This window comes from Calliopsis andreniformis, chromosome 1 (genome assembly GCF_051401765.1).
Source record: "Calliopsis andreniformis isolate RMS-2024a chromosome 1, iyCalAndr_principal, whole genome shotgun sequence".
In the NCBI taxonomy this organism is placed as follows: domain Eukaryota; kingdom Metazoa; phylum Arthropoda; class Insecta; order Hymenoptera; family Andrenidae; genus Calliopsis; species Calliopsis andreniformis.
The window spans coordinates 1,402,087-1,419,249 of NC_135062.1; the positions used below are offsets into that span (position 1 = coordinate 1,402,087).

Consider the following 17,163-nt stretch of genomic DNA (forward strand, 5'->3'; position numbering starts at 1 on the left):
AAAATGAATAGATAAATTACTGAGCGCTTTAGCATAAGATCGCCTATGATCTACGTATCTTTTGTCGTCATGCCTCCTCTAAAGCTTGCACCGACTCCGGCGTCGGCGTCGGAGTCGGCGTTGGTGTGGGCGTCGGCGTCGGCGTCGGCGTCGGCGTCGGCGCTAGCTTTAGAGGAGGCATGACGACAAAACGTACGTAGATCATAGGCGATCTTATGCTAAAGCGCTAAGTAATTTATCTATTCATTTTTTGTTCAAGAACGAAGTAAATTTCGTGAATAACATGTGTCTATTTTTCATATTACAGTTCTGGGATTTTAAAAAGAAAGTCCGTAAATGAAAGTATGGGAGAAGCCACGGTCGGGGTCGCAGCGGCAACCGTGATTCTGATGATTATAAATATATTAAATTAATGTATTTTTAGCAACGTCTCCTCTTATTTTGTATATACCCAGAGCTAACCCTGACCTAACCCAGACCAAACCGGAAGGAAAAACGAATAGGAAATAATTCGCCACATATACAAAGAGATAACTAAAATTCGTTTACTGTTATTGTTTGTAAGTAAATTAATATGAAATCATCATGAACTTGTTTTAATTGTTTTTTAAAGGCTGGTATCAAGAACGTAGAAAGTGTAAAACTTGTAAGTATATGTCGGCGCTTGATGTTATTCAATCAGGACACCATATATAAGAACTAGATGTTATTGTTTTTAATGTTATCGAGCGTGAAGTTCAATGGAGGCAAGGGAACAAGACAAGATCAGAATGCTGTGATCTGTATGATAAAGTCGTGTAGTCACGAAAAGGCAATATTATAAAAAGAGTAATTAGAACCATACAGACGTTGTCTTATTTAATATACTCGACATATATCATCTTTTACATTCAAGTTACATAAACTCGGAAAGTAATTTTTATTAAACTGATTTAGTTTTGCAGATAAAGCAGAGTTTCCACTCGAAATATTTTACGAATGACTCGTGCCGCTCAATGTCGCTTGCGGGCGACTTGGGCCAAACCACAATAGCGTTTTAGAAACGCGAGAGTAAGATTTGACATTTGCCTTCTCTCTCGTCTTTCCGAAGCTATCCGAAGTAATCCGAAGGGCCGAATTCACGTACATACGGCTCGTATAGTAGTGTGTATAGTGGAGGGGGAATCATAGTGTGGCTCCATCTCGCATTCATTAGGCAGCCACATGTCTGTGGATAATATTATTTCTGTAAAGAAAACTGTAACGGCAGATACCGACCAAGAAATCTCGTAAAGTCACGTGACTACCCTAAGCCCTTAAAAGCTCGAGGCCTCGTCCAAGCCAGGACACTGACCTGAAACGGGATGGGTCACTGTTACATCGGTATTTTACGAAATATAAAATCGCGTATAACTAACAAACTAAGCGTTTCCTAGAATATTGCATATGAAGTTTTCGGTTTATTTTCTTGTCTTCTACCTACATCTTCGAGTTGTCCCACGAATTTAGAAGGTGGTACGGTAGTCACGTGACTTTTTGAGATTGCCAGGTCGGTATCTGCTGTTACAGTTTTCGTTACAAAAATAGTATTACCCACAGACACGTGGCTGCCTGATGAACGCAAGGTGGAGCCTCTCTATGATTTCGAATTCGCGAGGTAGCTTAGAAAATTTCCCCCTGTACTCCACACAATACTATACGAGTTATGTGTACGTGAACTCGACGCTTCGCGACCGACTTCGGACATTTGCGGAAAGTAGAGAGAGTGCGAATATGAGTCTTCCTCTCTCGCTCTTGAAACGCCATATTCAACTGTTCAAATTCCTGCAAGCGGCACGAGCCACGCGCGATGTTTCCGATTGCTAAGATTTCTTCTGCGATTCAATATAGCACTGAATCGTGTGAATGTAGTGGTATTTATCAAACGACACATGTTATTTGTATGTGTATAACTTTTATAAGTGTCACATTCTAAATACCACTACATTCATATTACTCATTGTTTGCCCACGTCGATGCCTTTCTCGAGATAGACACTTTTTCCAAATATCGTTTTTATATTAATATGAAGATCACGCATATGTGTGCGTGTATATACGTATACGTATACATATACAGTAATGTTACGAACGAGAGCCACGCTCGGATCTGGTCGTGGCTGGTAGTCGATTTGGCTTCCTTTACTCTCGGTCCCCAAGATAATTGATGCACGACCGAAGAAGCAAAAAAATGGTTTCGTTCGACCGTCTATGCTCAAGCTCGATGCCCGAAATCAATGACGTTACAAAAAACAAGTATAGCATTAGGGATTAAGAATAGGAAAAATTGAAGTTTCTTATTTGCAAACGGATTTTCACGTAAGTAACACCAATCGATTCCTTGTGCTCTTCCGAAGAAAATGATATTACATACGACATGATTCCGATTATTTATAATAAAGATACTTAATAACTTAATTTGTAGAAAGAGCTTACTTGTCCGTTTTCCGATTTATTATTTCGCTAGATATTATTCATCCTTTTTATATATATAATATAGAAGTATATATTATTTTACATATATAAGTAGATACTAATGAAACTCAAACCAATTTTAAATAGAAATATTAATATATATATATGTATGCGTGTATGCATATGTTGAGTTAGGTCTGGATTAGGATCGTTGGATTTTAAATACAGTAATAATACGATCGAGGGCCGTTTCGTCCACACGAACAAGAGCCCTGACGAGACCCGAGCACGGCTGTCGTCTGTAACATTACTGTATACGTAAATAAGCGTGACGTTTCTTTCTATAAATCAAGTTTTATGTATGTTTTAAATAATCGGAATCCTGTCGTGTTTAATATCATTTTCATCGGGAGAGCACTAGGAATTGACTGGTGTTACGTGCGTGAAAATCTGTTTGCGAATAAGAAACTTCAATTTTTCCTATTTAAATCCTTAATGCTATCTTTGTTTCTTATGGCCGCCTTGTTCTGGGGTATCGAGCTCGTACGCGATGGTTCCAAGAATTGGTTACACGGAGGCACACATTATACGAGGTAGTGGGGATAGACCGCGGCTCTCGTCCATGTAGACGAAACGGCTCTCGTCGGGAACATTACTGTATCTACACATATACAGGGAAAAATCTATTGGCTAGAAGAAAATATCTTTCAAATTATTATTTTCAAAGATATGATAGTCAGGTTCACAGGAAAACCATTTCAAGAATTTGGGCCTACTGTTCCTGCAGCAAACCCTCCCGTATTGGTTTCAAGGGACAATGTATGGCATGTGGCACTTGACGCGTAGGCGAGATTTTCTGCGGTGCTCTCTACTCGAGCAGGTTTTCCTGTGCTGAAAAGCACTAAACTTTCGTATCCAATATCTCGAAAACCATTTGAAAAAAGATACATAATTTCTATGTCGTTAAATTTGTCTTGAAACGCACTACAAAGTGATTTGAAAAAAAAGTATATAGTTCTATTTAAAAAACTAAACTTGATTATTATATCTTTGAAAATAATAATCTAAAAGATAATTTGTTATAGCCAATAAATTTTCCCCCTTATACCATGCAAATGACATGTAAGCAGTTTTTTCATTTTGTGTTTTTTTTTGTGTTTTTTTTTGTGTGTTACGCGGGAGACCCTGTATGCAGACATAAGTGGTAACGCGCTAGGTTAGGAGCGAGCGATGCGATATGCGATGCGATATGCGACGCGAGCCGAACATGACCGAGTGTTATTCGAAATCGCAACAGCTAATCGACGGTATTGAGATATTTCAATTCCCTATGCGTGTCTGGTGGTGTACCCAATCGCACACGACTGTTTGAATATACATACACGTGATCTACTGCATTTATTTCTTCATTGTACACAATGTAACTGTGACATCAGACGTGTATAGGATCTCACAATCCCACCTCGTAACCATAATGAAATGATGAACGTCAAGATGCACAGATCCTATACCTGTCATCTATGTCTTTACCATTGCTCGAGTTCGAATCCCGTTCAAACCTGCAACCTTTTTTTGATTCTACAAGTAATTTTAATATACAATTCCAATCTTTATATACATTTGATTTTATATTACTTTCGCTCAAATTATTATTTTATTCCATAAAAGACTGGTTGTAAAAAAATGAGAAGGAGAGAGACAGTAAGGCTCACTTTACATTCGCATTCTCTTTTTACTTTTCGAACATGTCTGGAGTGGTCCGAAGCGCCGAGCTCATGTACACGTGCCTCCCAAGGTGGTGTGTGTAGTGGAGGGGGCAATTTTCAGTAACTCGCATCGCCAATTTGGGTATCACAGATTCCGATTCCACATCGGCAGCCTTTCAAATTATACATCGTCTGGTTCGCAAAAGCCCAACTAAATTTGTCACATTTTTTGCTCGATTTTATCGATAACCTAGCCGAAAGCAATACTGAGGTATGGTTTTACGGCCTGACACTTTTCGTCCTTATATGAGAACATTTTGAACTGGGAAAGGGTTTATTCGAGAGAAAAAAGTACAACACAGCGCAGTCAACTCGCGATTTCGTTCAAAACACTCTCTAAATTATATAAAGATGCTTAAATTTCTATAACTGTCAATGGTAGATTTTTGCTCTACTTTACAACACTCGTATTACTAAATATCAGTAGAATTTCGTTAAATCGCGCTGCTTCGAACTTTTTTCTTTTGAATGAACCTATTCCCAGCTTAAAATCATCTCATATAAGGATAAAAAGTGTCAGGCCGTAAACCCCTGTTTTTGGCTAATTTTGTCGGTAATGTCGCCGCTCTAACATATCTGATCGTACCCCCTTATACAACATGAGTGCATTGATTTGTGTGCTAATAATCGTTTGAACAGTTCAATGTGATGCAATAATAACGTAGTGACCCACTTGCATACGAATGAGATGATTAAATTCCATATTATTTGATTGTGAAGAACAGAAGTATAGGTTATTTATTAACCTGCTATTTTGTAGGTTGAATTGCTATAACATCACGAAACCAGTAACTGTTATTGTCTTTCGTATACTTTTGCTTATTTATAACAAATTCTTTACGTCAAATATCTTCCCTGTCGTATGGAAATTGGGTTTTATTATTTTTATATTGAAGGAATCAAGATTGAAGTACATGAAGAATTCATTCAAGTTATTTTTATTACAAAATTATTGAATTAAAGAGAACACAGTTTTGTGGCGAATTGCTTTATTGTAATCACTTTAATAGGTTACAGTTATTACATTACACAAGCCATCGAGGCAGGACTTTAAACTGATGCCTTGTATATACAATGAGTGTAAAAGGTATTCGTACAGTAATCAACTTGAACAAAAACTTTGCAGAACTTTGTTTATTACAAAAATATGTTAAGAAGTATGTACATATATATTCTTAGAAATCTCTAGAACAAATGTCATTAATAAAAATATTAATAAATTACTAGAAATTGGCATAAAATGTACGTATAACAAGTATTCGTACATTTCTAATTTTACAACAAAAATTATAAACTTTAGTACATGAACGTAACAGAAATCAATCTATTTGCTATTTGAGTATCTAATGGGATTCCCTTTAGATTGTATAACCGCTTTAAGCCTTTGCAGCACCGAATTTACTAAATTTTTGGTCATAGTACTGGAAATTTTGTTCCATTCCTCTAAAATTGCATTTTTTAAATCTTGTTTTGAAGAAATGTGATGATCTCGAATTTCTTCTTCAAGATAACTCCATAGGCGCTCTATCACATTTACGTCTGGAGGCTGTAGAGGGATTTTTAATTGCTGTGGCACATTATATTGGATTCAGTCACGTGTATTATAAGCATTATGCTTCGGATCATTATCTTGCAAAAGTATATAATTGTCCTATAACTCCATTTTATTTGCACTAGCCTAAAGATGCTCTTTTACAATGTCGATGTATATTTTGTGATCCATGATACCATCGATAAAATGGAGGTATCCAACTTCGCTCGCACTCATGCAGCCCCAAACTGTGACCGATCCTCCTTCATGCTTTACGGTCGGCTTCAAATTTCTTTTTTTATGCTCGATATTTTTTTCCGCTATACTGTACATCGTCCATTTGACCCAGGTATATTATATTTACTCTCATCAGTAAATATAATACGGTTCCAGTACTCCGCAGGAACATTAACGTACTCTTTCGCAAATTACAATCGTTTCTTTCTATTAATTTCATTTACGAAATATTTCTTACGAGCTACTCTACCATGATATCCTCTATCCTGTAAAAAATGATGCACTGTAATACTGCATACATTAATGTTCAGATCATTTTTAAGTTCAGCTGTTTTTACCGCACTTATCTTTGGATTCTGCTTTATTTTTCGAATTATCCATCAGCCGGAGTACTCATTTATTATTCGTTTACGTCCATTTCTTAGATTATTTTTTTATAGTTTTTCCATCGCCATATCTGTCAATGATTCCTTGAATCGTGGACCTCGGTCTATGTAAAACTTTACAAATTTCACTCAGTGTTTTACACTTATTATGTAAGTTTATAACAATCCTTTCTTCTTCAGATGTTTCCTTGCTTTTTCGTTGCATTTTACATAATTCCATTTGTTACATAACTCCATTTCGTTCCATTGATAATGCTTGAATTTAGGATACCACCTATACCGACAGCTTATCCAGACATACTGATGCTAAATATGTTTACGTATTATAGATTATCTTGTAATTGTTCTATGTAGAATGTTACGAATCAAGGACCGGACGAATACTTATTACATGTAAATTTTCCGCTAATTTTTGGAAATTTGTTAATATTTTCATATTAACTATATATAACTAGTTTTTTATTAATGATATTTGTTCCAGAGATTTTTAAGAATACGTATTTATGTTTTTGTTAACATATTTTTGTAATAAACAAAGTTTTGCAAAGATTTGTTCAAATTGACTACTGTACGAATACTTTTTACGCTCACTGTACACTAATTTCAATTTCAACACGCTATCATCACCGTCCCTTCTTCGCCTCAACCGTGCCAAATCTTGACCCTGTCCGAAATGTTGCCAGCCCGCTCGCTTTTCAATATCCACACACGAGCAGGTGTATTTGGACGAACGACCACCACGAGCGAAATGTGGGCTACTCATGACAAAAACTACGGAGATCGACGGAGAAACGATGAATGAATTCAAGTGTTTAAAAGACTGAATTGCCTACTATCCGATAATGTTTATTAAAAAAATAGATAAAAGGTAAATATCGTATCTAAATAAAAATAGCTGGCAATAGTGGACCATAAAATACTTGGACATACTGAATTTAAGACTGTTTTCATGACTCTATTTTCCTAAGTTCAAGAAAATAACCTTTAGCAGAATGTTGTCATGTTCATTTACAACAGCACAATAGATTTTTAAGTCGTCCGCATAAAGGAGAAACTTGCTATTAGTAACAACCTTACGGAAATCGTTAAAAGATATTAAAAAGCAAAGGTCTAATATATGATCATTGAGGGATACTTCAATTAACTAAAATTCTTCTAGTGTACTCATTATTAAATTTCATAATTTAGACCTACCCGCTACTGAACTTGAGGTTCAATCAGAAAGGAGATTATTAAAGCTGATAGCAGATAGTTTAGAAAATAATAAGGAATGAGAAATAAAAGCCTTCATGAAATTAGTGTACGTACACGGCATCGACTTGGTACTCTACCTCGATAACCTGTGTAATGTAACAGCTAAAACTTATTAAACTCGTTACAGTATAGAGAGAACAACCACAAATCTATGTTGTTCTTCAGTTCATACATTTTTTAATAAGAATGATCATTTATGAAAAACTACGTTCTCTAATATCCTTGATATAAGATTTTGTTTACTTATTAATCTGTAAATAGAAACCAAATATTTTTCTCAACCCTTCAATGCAGGAGTAACAAAAGATCCAACTTCCATGCCATAAGAAAGATATCTTACGTGATGGATATATTATAAATAAGCCAAAGTATACGAGAGACTACAACGTTTACTGGTTTCATGATGTAGCAATTTAACCTACAAAATAACAAGTTGGATAACGTATCCTTCTGTTCTTCACAATTAAATAATATGGTATTTAATCATCTCATTTGTATGCTAGTGGGTCATTACATTATTATTGCAACAGATTGTATTGTTCAAACGATTATTAAGCACACAAATCAATGCATTCATGCAGTATTTACTTGAGTTAAAAGGTTAAATTGACAAGTACTTTACGTTTAGAATATAATTATGATATAAGGAACACAACATTTAGTACAGAAAAATGGAAGTTAACATCAAACTACCTCTATCTACAACTGATTTCCACTAAATAAATTTTATTTAGAGTTTAATAATTTTTCATAAAAATAATTTTTGTCATATTTCGTGAAGATTGAGAATATTTAGAAAAATTAGATGTTTACTTTCTGCACTACTCTTGGGAGAATCCATTTTGCTATTATCTTTCTTTGTAGCAATCTACGTATAAAAAATGAGTCAGAACTTTACCTGTTTTTGGAACGGATTCGACTAAAGTGTGACTGTTTTCAGTAAGGGCTTGGCTGACCATGGCAGACTGTGTCTCGGCTCCATCTCTTGAAGTGTCATCGAAAACAAGCCCAGGCTGATCTGCAATTTCATCATCAAAGTATTCTCTGCCCTCTGATAAGCTTAAAGAATTTGAGGCGTTTGTTGGCGTTCCAGGGCTATCATCGTCGATAGCATTTCCAGATTGATCCATTACGTGCTCTTTCTTTGATATTTTAACATCTGACTGCGTAATACTGACCGTAAGACTGTCAAAAAGGCTATCGACAGGGGATGTTTCATCATCTATCAATGTGGTTGATGAGGCTGCAGCTGCTGCAAATGCAGGATCTTCAATCGTAAGGAGCACAGAGCGCAATACAGCTTTTGGCATTGTTCCATTCTTGACTACATTTGATATAGTTTCCATATGTTGATTAGAAGCGAAACGTTGGCATTCGTCATTGGAGCTCAACGAATATTCATCAGCCATAGCTTCACCGTGGCCGTATTCAGGGTCATCTGAACTTGGTGGGCTAAAATCTGACTTAATGAAAGGAATTTTCTCGGAATGTGATTTATCTTTGTAAACTTTTTCTTCGCCTAACCCTTCGTCGTATCCCTCCGAAGACGTAGTAGACATAGATGTCGCTGATTCAATATGTCTATTGTCCTTATTGACTGTTCTTTGATATTGTGTTGCTATTTCTCGTACCAAGCCGGTGTTAGTAGTCATGAAAGTTTTCGGTAATGGTATAACAGATATTTCTGTGACCGTACTATCGTCATCTCTAACATCTCTAACATCGAAACTTTTTCCGCTTGCAACCATCTTAAAATTCTTAGGTCTTCCTATACCACGTCTTCTCGTCAAAGAACTATCTCTATGCTCTATACACCTTAAATTATTTTCTGCTGTATAATTGTGCTGACTTCCAACACCAGAATCTTCCGTGCTTGAACCATCTTTAGAACTCGTCGAACTCTTTGACGTCGCAGAGACCTTTCTAGTTTGATTGGCCATAGTTTTCGCTATCTTTGAATTCGCATCTGTCATTCTTACTGCGTACTGAGGTAAAGGAAGGTGACTGGTGTGCAAAGTATACCTCCCAATTGGTTCTGGAATGCCTGACAGTCTACGATTGCTTTCCGTGTGTGCATTAGTATTACTATATGAAGTTTGATTGGTTTTAACTTTTGATGTCGATGACGCATTGTTGCTTTGAATTACTCTATGTTGCTGCTTGACAGTAATTTCTTGTTGCTGTTGCTGTTGTTGCAACTTATCCTGATTGTAATGACTCACGGTATGACTGCTACTAACATCACTGACTTTATTTGTGAATTTGGCCTGTGGTTGCCTGTATCCAAAACGATTCATCCTAACTGCAACTCCACTGGATTCTTTCTTCGGTGGCACTAATCGAGGTGTTGATCGACCAGAAGAGGAGTTATACATCGTGTTGTTACTTTCATCATCGCGCCTACGATTCTGTTCCGGACCAGCTGATTTCGATCGTGGATGCAGTAAATTTAACTCGGTCGAATAATTTGTTATTGGCATCGGTATCCCAGAGGTTGGCCTTCGTCGAAAACCAAAAGAAATGGCTGTACCGTGTGTATTTGAGCCGCCGCGCTTCGACACGCCCTTATGGCCATTCTGAAATAATATCAACGGAAAGCATTTAGGAATAAGAATTTGAAGAATATCAACAATCTTTTACCAGTAACTTCACATTACATTCTTATCAATCTCTTTCACAGCGGTTTAAAAAGAATATTATCATTATTATTTCGATTTTTCGAATTATATATTTAGTATAATATATATATAGTACAAAACAAGCCATGCCCACTATCCTTAATAAAAGTTACTATCGTTAAAATACACATTCTTACAGTTACTACCATAACAATAAAATTTTAATAAAACGATTGTATATTAACTAATTAAAAACCATCGTTCCTGAACATCTAAAACTTACAAGTATTTATAATAGAGTTACCGACAATCTTCATTTGTTAATAATATACTCATTTGTATTTTTTGTAATAATACCAAAATATCACATTAATAGATGTAGAAGATAATACTAGTCGTTAAACCTTTCATTCTACTAGATGTCTTTTAATTCATTAAATTATCATCTAATACATATTAACTGAACTAATATCTTCTCTGTATTATATATTATTCCAAACTGATAAATTTATTTAAAGTGTAATATAAAAATCAATCAATATTCACATGCGGCAAGAAAATGACGCATACATCATGTAAATGTACCTAATGTGTAGGAAATGTAACACAACATATACTTATATTGAACTTCAATTGTAATTTTATTACTGAGAAATAGTCAAATGATCCACATAAATCTCACAATACCATCTCTACAATATCTCTACAATACCTAAAAAGAACGCGAAATATTATACCTGCAATTATAATTACCATTATGAAGTAGAACAAAATACAAAAGTACAACGATTACCTGTATAAGCTTAGAAAATTAAACCTTCGTAATCTAATCCGCGTAGTACATTATATTCTATTAAAAACTCGAATCTTGATAAATGTATTTTTAGTATTTGATTAACAAAGTCTTTTATTTGATTTTTCTTGTAATTTGTATTACATAAAAGTTACATTTAGCTGAAGTTAGACTTTCCATTATACACGTATTTTTTTCTTGAAACATTAATACGAACGTTATTGTAAATAAAATGAACTATGCATAAAAATTTGATTCTTTTTTACATGATTGGAAAATAAATTATAAATTAATATTCAAACGAAATTTATAAAATACAGTTACTTAGAAATATTTAAGTAAAACATTGGACACAAGTGGTATAAACTTCTTATGCCATGCAATGTATCAATATATTGTTATGCAGTGATCTATCAATTAATTGCATACATATAGTAGATAATATCAGAAGAAACGCGGAAGTTTGAAAATATACAGCAAACTTTGTAGATAAAAGAACTGCATTCCTAAATCAACGAGGACTTCGCTCAATTTTCGCTATTTATTCTACGTGTGAATGCGTTGCTATGAAGTGTGTCAATATTAAAAACAAAATACGCTTCTTTAAGTGATAAGATATGTTGTAGAGTTTTTGCAGAATTTTACTGTAGGTACATATGAATTGAACAAATGAACATACGAATTTTATACGCATAAACATTACTTAATGAAATGCCATTAACTAAAACAATTTTATCTCCTTAATCAGTTTTCGTTATAAAATGCTATACCTCTTTGAAACCTCTTTTTTAAGATTTCTATAATGCTTGTTGGATTTCTTGTTAAGTCTACTTAAATTACTTCTACGATCTATTCCACGTAATTATTATGTAAATAATAGTTGTCAACATTTTTTACCGTAAATGTGACATAGTGTAACTTATTTTCAACCTAAATTCAGATCAATACACTTGTCACTTCAAAAACAGTACATATGATAATAGTCTAAGTAGACGAAGATGTTCAGAACAATATCCAGAATTTTGAAGAAAATGAAACACTTGGAAGCGAAAAAAGTACAGGGGAATCAGTTTAACTGAAAACCCTCTGAATGTTGGCAGCATTTATTGTAAGTGCTGCATACTTATAATCATAGAAGCACTTGCAATAAAATACTGCCAACACTCGGAGGGTTTCCAGTTAAAGTAATCATCCTGTATATTCCGTTCTAGAATTTAAACGTGACTATTATAAAAAGTCGTAGAAGGATGCATTGCTTACCGCAGTACAAACTCCTCTCTCTTCGTTTTCCAGAGAAATATTGTCACACCTAAGGTCTATAGACCTGTAATCCATGACTTCAGTGGGCCAATGTCAATCGGCTGTTAAGAGAACTGTATTATAATCGATTTCGGCGTCCAGTTTGTGAGAAGGGGTGTAACGTTTGTTTTTTTTAAATCCGCATTAGCGTCATGTTGCACCGGTTTAAGTGTAAATAGTTATAACCAACGGAATTGAAAATATAAACTACTTTTTGGGGTCCTCATATACGTTCCTCATTGTACAAGTATCACTAAAAGCACACGCCACATCGACGATACCACTTCCGTTTCTCAATATCGCACTCGCACCTCCTTTTATATTCCTCTCTCGAATGCTCTCTGTGTCTCGCGTACTTTCTTCCTTTACTATCTGGTTTTATTTCACCTCCTCACTTCTTCACCTTCCTTTTTCTGTCTTCTTCCGTACATATGATTCTCTATGTCAGTCTATCTTTCTTTAATTCTCTAGTTCAACAGTAGCAGCAGGAAACTTACGCGTCCAAGGAGCATGGTAAAATCGATTGATATGATTGCGCCGGCGTCGCGACGCCGCGCCCCCGCCGCCGCCGCCGCAGCCGCCGCATATCGCCGCGCCGTTGTTTGTAAACGAGTGATCTCGAATGCGCCCGCGCTTTCCTATGTCTGTCCAGTTTATCTCCTACTATTGTTGCCGTTTGGTACAGTGACATGTATAAACTGTAGGCGACATGAAAATCACTATCTATGCAGCGTCAAAAAATTCAGCCCTTTCATTAAATTAAACTTGTATATGTAAACTGGATGCAGCTTCAAGTTGTTGAAACTTGATCTCTAGTTCTTTTAACTGCCATTAGACATATGTCACCACTGACGTGACCTTATAATTTTACCGTATCGGTCTTTAGTACATCACACATGGAAATTTTACCAAATAAAACTGAGTAATTAGCTGTTTTAAGGGTTCCACCTCCGATTTTGATAATTTTCAAATATGTTATAAAGAGCATAATATTGAATAACTTTTTCTTTTGAAAAAATTAGCAGACGGCTTTAATTTCCGAAATATTTGCAAGAAACTATTGCTGCTACTACATTGTGTTCCATTTTTACGTGTACTCATCAAACACATTGCCTTGGAGGAAGTTCAAAATTTCCAAGCGTGCTCCCCACCCCCGCGCCTCCTCGCCGCAAAAGAGCTTAACCCAAACCAACTCTGATTCGTCTTTTTTTCAGTTAGGAGAATATTAACACGTTTGGAAACATTATAAAAATTATGGAATAAACAGTTCGTTAAAATTCAACATTGAAATTGGCGAAGTTTAATTTTCTAGTTTACCCATTATAGAAACTACCTGCCGACTGTCATAACGTGTTCGTATAAATAATAGATAAGTGATGGCATCGGGCTCACGCATACGCTTCCGCGAACGTATACCTATAGGCACAAGTCACTGCAGTGGTGAAAATAGTTTTTTGCAAATATCTCGAGAATTAAAACAGTAAGTCTTAAAGGTTACCCTTTGACTAAGCGCGGTAGAAACTTAGAACTTTTTCATACGGCGATTCGGGAATCACGATTCACGTATGATGAATACCGACGGTACATCTAATTAAATGGGACCATTTACACGGTGATTCTTGTGAGATACAGAATCGCTATATAAATTTTGTGTATCCTCACAATATAGAAACAGATGATGACATGGATTTAAAAAAACTGACAAAATTCATATTTTTTAATTCATTTTTTCTATCAAAATTCTATGTCGGAGTAGACATTGTGAAAGTAATTAAAGAATTTATTAGAGTCCCCTTGAACTTCTTTAAATAATACGTGGAAAATTTCCTTTTCTTTTCTTACGTTATTACTCGGTTGAACCCAATATATTCTATTCAGTTTCCTTTTTTCGTTATATCTTTTATGTATAATAAGTCAAATAAACAAAAATAGATTATTACAACCGAAAAACAAATCAACAATTCCTGGCTACGAAATTATGTGTACATTGTATGTAATTTAATTCACGCAAAATCATTTTCCACGTGAACGATTTCGTTGACTTCCGGCATATTTTCGAATCCAAGGTTACTTCAAAGACATAGGCCGCTGAATTGGTCTTGACATCTACAACAATATGAAATTAAAAGTGTACAAACCCGTTTAAAAAACTCAAGATCAACTCAGTGTCTTCTTGAATAAAGTTTTTTGAAAATATTTAACATCGTAACGTGTAACCCATTTGAAATTGACTAATTCATGTTAGCAACAGTTTCTTTTAAAATTAACGGAAAAGTCTGAAATATTGAGCGATATTTTGATGCGAAATCTTGTTGCAGTCATATGCCTGTCTTTGTTGTTTGTAATTGAGGAAACAAAGAAAAATATAAATGTGAATCGCGATTCAAGAATCAGTATACCAAAGAATCGTTGAACGCGAATCACATACGTGAAAGAGGACTTACGGTCCACAAGTGACGTTGTAGATACTTTATAAGTAAACATATACTTACTGAAAATCTATTAGATTATTTGAATTCATCTGTTTCACAAAATATCAACAAGAAACAATACGCAGTACTAAACAGAAAACTAAATATAAAACTAAACAGATAAAAAACAATGGTAAATAAGTTATATTAATGACTTTTGAATACAGTATCAGAGCTCTCTAAGTCTGAAGAAGCAAACTGGTACGTTTGCGATTATTTTCAAAGATGTTTATTTACACAGCATTATCCGAAAGTCATTAATAAGAATAATTTCAGCCGCGAAAGTTTAAAAACTCAATTGTAAAAAAGACTTTCAATTTTTCATAAGGAACAATATGATATAAACTAAATTTTGACAACATCGCTTTAATGCAGTTCGGACTACCCTACCTTTCTTACCAATATTTCCATAACAATGTCAGCTTCTACGATAAAAATTAATTAAAACAATATACGTATCGAGATAATATTTTTAAATCGTTGAGGAAATTGTATTGTAGAAATCAATATTAACTATACTCAAATATGGCGGGACATATCAAATATTGTCTTTTGTACTCAAAAGCTATTTTTCATAGAAATGGAATTCGAAATCAAATAGTACATATGTTTACACTTACACAATCACTTATACTGATTAATTTCTATTAAAAAACATCATATTGCTATGAAAATATTTGTAAATAAAGAAATATTCCGAGCTGCACCAAAATTATTTATGACCTTGTGAATATTCAATTTATATCATATTATTTCTCATAAAATATAAATAAAACACAAAATAGCCTCTGTCCATGGTGTGTTTATTTTATGGCGCCTCCCAGTCGCGACATATAAAGGACACTTCAGGAAAAACCCGAGAATATATAGTTGGTCAGTCCGAGACGCGAAGTCGAATCATACGCTTCATAGACTTTTTAGGTTTCTTGTTCTGTTTATAACATTTTTACTAACAAGGAAGGATTTTTAGGTGTCCGCCACCAATTGTTTGGGTTTTCAGATATATTATAGAAGATTAAAAAATAAGAGATATGTGTTTTTTTATACTGGGCCCTTTTCATATTTAGGGGGTGAAACTACCCCTCAAAGTTGATAAGATCAAATACGAGAAATAGCTTAAGTTAGTTACAAAATTATTATCAGATCTGCTATATATTTAATTTGTGGCATATCGGAGTGGGTGAATAATGTCGCTATTGTCAGTCACTCTTATCACAGGGTAAACTACCTCAAATCGTTTAAATGCACATTTAAGACTTAAACGCTACAAGAAAATTCTAAAAATCTTTAAGAAACCTTAGATTTTATACTAATAAATTATTGCATGATAACAAATTACTGGTTCTATTATCTCCGATCCTTACTGAGGAGTGCACCACCCCTGATTGGTGAACTACATTTATCTTACTAGGAGCTAATCAAATTCCAGTAAATTTTTTCTTAAAAATCGAGTTCTGCATAAGTACTTCATTAATAAAAATATTATTATTTAAAAAAAATTATATTAAATTATTATTAAAAATGTAAATTGAAATTGAAATATTGTAAGAAATAAAGAAATGAGAAGAAATCAAGCATCTATGAAATGACACGTGTTTTCGTTCGTACGGAATACATATGGTTAGCTGAATATTTTTTATTTTTGGGACGTTATCAAATTACACGTTATTTCTGGCAAGACGTTATTATTCTCTTTCTCGAAAACGCGTTCTCTAGTCACAGCAGAGTACTTGACGTATTAACAGAAGTAATTCTGCTATTCCAGTGATTAAAATAAAAGTTGTTATTAGCAACATTCAAAACAATGTACATGATAGGAACTCCCATAACAAGGGAAGAAATTCAGTTAAAGGAGTCTATAGAGAAAATTTTGCTTGATAGCATATTTGATTTAAATGCAATTAAAATTTCGGAAAAGTCTTCATTGGATTTTCTGGATCAATTTAAACAGTGCGAAGTTGAAGCTGTTGATGAAAATGATAATGATGAACATTGGTCTGAAGAAACATAAATACGAGTTTGTTCACAGCGTGCTGAAAATGTTGATATTGACTATAAACGGAGAGCTGTTGCATTTTCGAAAGGCGAAGAGAAAAAAAAATTTTATTTTAAAAGAAAAATTTCAAAAAAGCCTAGCCGAATAAGGAGGTCAAAAGTGCCTCCAAACCAAATTCGATTTGGGATGGGCCATTCGATAGCTTATCACAAAAAACTAGTTTGTGCCAACTATCAACCCTCTATCTCAACCTGGGGAGTAGTAATGTGGGTAAATAGAAAATCACGTTTTTGGGACTTACTCATACCCTACCGAATAAAAAATTCGAAACAAGATCAGAGATATTTCAGACACCAAGATACAAGTTATAGAATTTTTTG

The 17,163-nt window shown here is 34.5% G+C and overlaps 1 protein-coding gene across 20 annotated transcripts in view; it reads right to left on the reverse strand.

Annotated features, from left to right (window-relative positions):
* Positions 1-17,163, reverse strand: part of LOC143189077 (uncharacterized) — a 407,881-nt gene that overhangs the window by 335,593 nt on the left and 55,125 nt on the right. For 19 of the 20 annotated variants that reach the window (XR_013001548.1, XR_013001610.1, XR_013001625.1 and 16 more), the window contains one exon: positions 8,505-10,182. Coding sequence is in view for 16 of the 20 variants with exons in the window: in XM_076375138.1 (XP_076231253.1) it covers positions 8,505-10,182 (1,678 nt within the window). In the remaining 4 variants the exon portion in view is untranslated. Of the gene's footprint in view, positions 1-8,504; positions 10,183-12,277; positions 12,821-17,163 lie in introns of those variants that run through there. The other variant, XM_076374787.1, reaches the window with a different exon arrangement.